Source organism: Dromaius novaehollandiae, chromosome 4, assembly GCF_036370855.1.
Source record: "Dromaius novaehollandiae isolate bDroNov1 chromosome 4, bDroNov1.hap1, whole genome shotgun sequence".
Lineage (NCBI taxonomy): Eukaryota > Metazoa > Chordata > Aves > Casuariiformes > Dromaiidae > Dromaius > Dromaius novaehollandiae.
This window is the reverse complement of record NC_088101.1, coordinates 76,703,169-76,709,548: the sequence shown is the minus strand read 5'-3', so window position 1 is coordinate 76,709,548 and position 6,380 is coordinate 76,703,169. Positions and strand designations below refer to the sequence as shown.

The 6,380-nt window shown below is 37.2% G+C and overlaps 1 protein-coding gene across 1 annotated transcript in view; it reads right to left on the bottom strand.

Moving 5' to 3' along the window:
• Window positions 1-1,799: 1,799 nt before the first annotated feature.
• The window catches only part of CPZ (carboxypeptidase Z), a 39,330-nt gene continuing 34,749 nt past the window's right edge, over window positions 1,800-6,380 (bottom strand). The window contains exons 10-11 of the mRNA XM_026122014.2: window positions 4,919-5,018; window positions 1,800-2,364 (exon numbers count right to left, since the gene is read on the bottom strand). Of these exons, the coding sequence (XP_025977799.1) occupies window positions 2,009-2,364; window positions 4,919-5,018 (456 nt within the window). The 3' untranslated portion in view covers window positions 1,800-2,008. The remainder of the gene's footprint in view (window positions 2,365-4,918; window positions 5,019-6,380) is intronic.

The following is a 6,380-nucleotide window of genomic DNA, read 5'->3' as shown; positions in this document are numbered from 1 at the left end:
CTCGTCTATACAGGTTGCTTTACGCAAACTAGCAGAAATCTGATCTTACTTTTCTTTCTGCTGGACAACTCATTTTGTGGATGAGAGAGGCTGTTCTTGCTCTGTTTCATACCTGTTTCACATCAATAGTATAGTAGTACAGAACAGTTTCTTTTCACACTCTCAAACGTGGCACATCTTTGCAATTTGCTCAGCAAATCATCTTGCCACAGTCTTGGCCAAGTCTAGTATTTCAACACAGGACTTGAGGAAAGAAGTGCATTTTCTGTACAGTCATTCTGTTTTGCATTTCAGCTGGCTTGGGTTTACTGTGATTACTTGAAAAATTTCCAAATAGCCCTGTGAGAATTTGGTAAATACTTATAGAAAGCATCTCTCTAAGTGTGTGAGACATTAAATGCATTAAAAAAAAAAAAAAAAAAAAAAAAGCTAATAGCCAGCAGTTCAGCATGTTGTTCTGATTTTGTCAGCTTTACCACTGTTTTCACAGAATGGTGGCTTTCAAGAAAAAAATGACCATAATAAACAGTAGTAATGCCTACTACAGGGAATAAAGTCTGGAGGTAACCTCCTGCTCACATGTTTAGGATTCAGGATTTCTTTAACTTGGCTAGTCTAGGCAAGGAACACCTCTCAACGTGCAGCACATTCACTCCCATATAACCATTTTTGTTAATGCTAAGAGATTGTTTTCTTCCATTTTTATGTAGTCTCTGATCCTGCAAATATTTAAGCACAAGAATAACAGACTCCTAACTTCAATCAGATTGTGACTGGGAGTAGGGTACTCAGGCATGTGCAGCATCTGATTGCAGAATTAAGATCATTCATCTCTTGAGTCGTCTTAGGTAATCATAATATGACATATGTGCACATGGACTATAGGATTCATGCAATACAGGCTCCTTTAACCGAGATGAGGAAACTAGTTTTCAGAAATCAGAGGGCAATGCAGACAACATATATGGCAGTTCCTGCAGAAAGTATGTCAACTCCAAACAGCTGTCTTATTCACACACTATGACATTTAGACAGGTGAGGAAATACTCTGAATACATAAAGATCCATTAACCAGTTCAACACAAATGTAGGCCTATGTTTTTCATCAAAATTAAAGATATTTTTCAAATCCCCCCAAATGACGATTACATCTGACAGAGGACCATATCTCACAAGACCATTATTCACCTAGCTTTCCTCAGCTGTCTTAGAAAAAACATGTGTGATTTGTTTGATATTTACTAATTCTATTAACAAGCGCATGGACTCAAAACAGTTCATGATGTTAACATCTTTAGCATAATATGTCACATTTGAACTTAATTCCTCGTGGATTATCTCATGTATTTTTCTACTTCATACATTTCCAGCAGTAAAATCATATTACTATTTTTTTACTTAATAAATTAAAATAATCTCAAATTATATTAATATTTAAATATCATAGGGGTTGGATATGCAAACTCCTTAGAACAGAGTTTTACTTTCTGAAAATCAATGTTAATATCACATGATGGATTTTAAAAAAGAATCATTGTGAGCTATATTAGAAGAGCTAAAGAACTGAGCTTAATATGTTAAAATAATGTATACAGAGCAAAGGAGTTTTCTAAATTTTCCTAGAAGTTGTTTTTACTATATGCAGTCATTAATGTGTTAAGACAAGTATGAAAATGCATTAAAGGATCAGAAATATTTTCCTGCAGTTACTTAGAACCTAATAAATAATGAATGTGATGATTAACTACATGGGCATAAGTACAGTGCATTACTAAGAAAAAAATACATAAAACCTGGCCTTTGAACAAGAGAGCACTATTATGTTTAATATATAAAAACACTTGAATATAGTCAGTTGTGTGTGAAGAGAAAACAGAAGAAGTAAGTGAGCTTGAATTAACATTGTATTTTCAAATGAAACCGATTTAAATATTGCCAAGAGCAATCATGGCATCTGGAGTTTTGGTGGAATGGCAGCAAAATAAAGTGAGCAGAGCAATGACACCATTTAGTGCTTTTTAAGCAGCCACAGAGGTTTGTGCAGGTCTAAAGAGCTGAAGTAGGACCACCACCAGGGCTTCTCCCTCACCTGAGCCGATCCCCCTTGGGACTCAGGCTGCGCATGCTGGGCGTGAGGGTCAAACAGCTCCAGCGGGTCATACGGGTCGTACGCGTCCTCCATGGGCCTGCGGAGCAGCTTGTTAGGCCAAACCTCAACAGGTCGCAACACAAAGTCTACACGGCCAGCCCGCTTCATCTTGGCCGGAAGGATGACCCTCTTCATCACCCGGCTGTAGCCCACAGCTTGAGCGCTGATTATGTATGTTCCCGGAGGCAAGAGTCGCCAGTAATCCCCATCAGCAGCTTAAAAAAGGCAAACGCGATAAAACAGAACTTAGTTTTTAGTCTTTTGTTCTTTACGGATACGTATTTGTGTCCACCTGCATGCACGGAGAGCACAAGCATTCAGGGCAGATCTCAGGATCTGGTCAGCTCAGATTTAGAAAAAAAAGATCAGGCCTAAACCCTTGAACTATGGAAAGGGACTCCATCTGTGAAAATCTGGCCTTTGGGAGCTAATGCAGTAAAATTCACATGCAAAATTTTCAGTAGCTGCTCTATCTGTACCACAAGGAAGGGAAGCTTTCCTTCATGCTACCTTCCCAGAGGTATAAGGAATAACTCCAAAGAAATCAAATGAATTAAAAACCATGTGAAACTTAAGGAAGTGCAGGCAGAATCCAATCTGCAGTGTAAGAAATTCCTCTTTTTCTTATATTACATTCTATTCCTTTGCAGACATTATAGAGCATCAGACTACGGAGTCAGAGCTGCAGCTGGTATAAATTGCCATTAGTGTAAAATGGGTGTAAATTTCCACCAGCTGAAGATTAAAGCCTGCAGGCAAAAGCAGGCAGTTTTAAAATGGAATATTTATTCTTCATTTTCTATTTCCTTTATTTTGAATGGTAAGTTTCTTAACTCAGTTAATGTTGCATTAATGTTATTTTCTCATGGAATTTCTCAGTCTTTTTTGACATTAAGATTAAAAGACATTTCAATCTTATGACATTCTTAACCCCACCTAAAATGAGAACAAATACTCCTTTTTCCTTCATATGTAAACACGTTTTTTATTTCATTCTTAATTCTTTAAAGGTCCACTGCCAATGGAAAGCCATTGTCTGGGAAGAAGTTTGAAAGAGACCCTAATTCATGCCAGAGTCTCCCAACAGCCTCAAGAATCTGCATCATCTCCACTATTGTGTCCCCTCTAATGTTAGTTTTCTTGAAAGCTGGAAAGCATCCGCTACATTATAAGCTGTTCTGGCTTTCCAAATTGATTCAACAGCTACCATTAGAGCAAAATGTTACCATTCATGTCTTCTATTTTGCACTTGTATGGCATACCTTATTCTCCCTGAAATCAATAATAGAATGAGAGCATTGATTTCAGTGAGAGCCTAAAAGCTCAGAACTTTATGACTGTGAAAATTAACAGTTGCATATACATTGATACATGTTTATCAGCTGATGACAGGTATACAGTGAATGTAATTCAATGTTCTAGTCATCTTGCATTTGATATAAGTACTGTCAACAAATCATATATATGTATTTATACTTTTTCCTATGAACAACAAAGCTTGCTTACCCTCAACCATTGCTGTTATTCATGTTGTTAAAGTCAGCGTGGATTCCACCCTAAGGTGGGTGCCTCAGTCCTCCCTTCAGAGCTATTGCCACATTCCCCCAATGTGAAACATGTACTTAATGATGAATTTCTGAATTTGTGTACTGACCCATTGTCTTTTATGGCCAGCTGACTCCCTTGCCAAAAAAAATGAGAAGTTATTGTTGGTTCATAGAAAGTAAAGCTATTGTTAGGTGATGTTGTCAAGACCAGTGTGATTCAATTATTTCATTAATTAAAAAAAAAAAAAGAGTAGGCATCCCCTTTTTCGTTAGGTAGCCTGTTGCTCACAGGTTGTCTGCTACAACTGGTAGTGTCTACGAGGCTCTTGAACAGTTATTCAGAATTAGCCTCTGAAAACCACATTCCTTGTATTAGGAGATGATATGGATAAAATATCTTTTATCCAGGCCTAACAAAAATAGCAAGAAGGGTCTGGAATGGTATTTTTTCTTGATCACCGGCAACCAACGGGGCAGTTCTTTGAAGACATGAGAGAGGCAGCAGAGACAACTGTTGAGTTTGTCTCGTAGGAGCTTGAGGCCGCTACACCAGGGTTAAACCTTGAAGGCAGTGTATTGGTAAATCACCTTTACCTTACTCTACAGGATAATGGGACGGGACACGTATAATCTGGTGTTTCTTCTTTCTTTTTAAACTAAAAGAACAAAGAATGAGGAGTTTCTTCTCTAGGTTTGTGTTAAGCCTATAAGAATCCTAAATTGACAAACACAAGAGAAATGAGGTGGAGTTGTCATCGTGTTTACATCCTGGTACAGCAGTCTGATGAAGTTCAGGGCACACATGTGGCCTGAAGAGGAGATTATTCATAGCAATAAGGCCTCATTCACTCAAGGCTTCAACATACTTACAGCAGAATGTACACAGATATATACGAAAAGAAAAATGGCAATAATATAAAGGTCTAATTTTAGTCTATGCAAAGGACACTTGGTTTAATCTGCAAAAAATGTTACATGAAGCTAGTAAAGCTCTAAAGCTAGGTGGCAAAAGGTGGGACTTAACTGCATGCATGCAGCTACATTAGCTCTGATAGATCTATATGTTTATAACACCATATAAAAGATGTGCTTTGATGTGTCTTCTCTGCTGTGATTCTAGAAACAAACCCACAGCTGAGAGCTGAATTCTCCATTAACATGACGTTCAGCTCTCAGTGCTTTCACCTTTACCACAAGAAAAAGCTCCAAGTAAAAATATTACCTGTGGTGACATCATGCTGGATGCCCCTGACTGAAATCCGAGCATTTTTTATTGGGTTGCCAAATTTATCAGACACAATTCCTTTTATCCCCCGATGAACCTGTCAAAGCAAAGCAAAGTTAGATGGAAGTTAATTACTATGGTACCTCCTCCTCATCTTCTACCAGGAAACCCATATAGAGAGGAAACTACTTTCATGAGGTTCGACCCATTGTGGAGGGCTGCAAGTGCTAATGCCCCCTCCAGATCACACACACTGTTTTTTGAGCTCTGCAATGATGATTCCTTCTTGGAGAGAGCTGAGGAAAAGGAAGAGCTGAACAATTGCTTTCTCAGACTAAGTATGTGACCATGCATCAAGTGTGCGCACAGATCAGCGGCACCTGATGATCCAACTACTATATTTAAAAAATGTTTTTGAATGTCTGTCCTAGACCCAGAACCACAAAGAAATGAAATATTAGGCCTCTAAAAAACAGGCTGATACTCTATACACAATAAAATGGAGTCACTGGTGGTGTGAGTGAAGTCAGTTCAGCACAAAGCAATGGCCCTTTAATCTATGTAAAGTGCAGCATTAAAAAAAGTGTGAAATAAATCAAAATAAAGTAGAATTATTAGCTTTCAGATAGTAACACTTATCAAATAATACGCTGCCATCTTGGCAGTAGAAATAATTAATGCAGGTTGCATAAAGAAATCAGGTATTTAGTATTAGTTGTAATACATACTTTTTATTTTCTTCCATCCTGTATTAAAGGATCCCAAAATGCTTCAAGATAAAAAAACAAAACTGACCGATTATCCTATAATAGACATGCTGTTACTAACTTAAAATAGAGCAGAAGCATAAGAATAAAATAAGGATAAAATAAACCCTTCAAAGTTAAGAAGAAATTAGAATAACAAGTGATTGCAAAACATCATATATTATTTTATATTAATGTACAGTCTTTTAAAACATTTATTAATCATTATCAAAGCATAATGATTAATATTAATCAATATATAACATTTAATGTAATTGTTATTATTAATCTGTTAATATTCTGATTTAATATCGGTGAATAGGAATGGTGCAGTGAAATCTTCAGCTACTTTGGACTCCTCATCAGCTTTCTGCTGCCTGTGTCACTATGTGTCAGACTGTCATGACTGCAGTGTGCACAGTACTTGTCTTCCTTTCTTTACAAGCAGACACTTCAGCTGCTTGAGCTGATGAGCAACGTGCTGGGTGACAAACTAAAGCGCAAGGTGAATTCTGTCATACAAGAAGGTGCACAACCAGCTCACTATATTTGCAGTCTGACCCCCCCCAAAAAAAACACAGAAAAAAATTTAAATTTGTAAAGAGTAGATTCTTTTTGTGCAATCTTCAGAAATGGAAAAGCTTTCTATTGGGAATTATATGTGAACTTTTAAAATGAATAGTAATTCCATTTGGGTTTTTTCCCTGAATCAC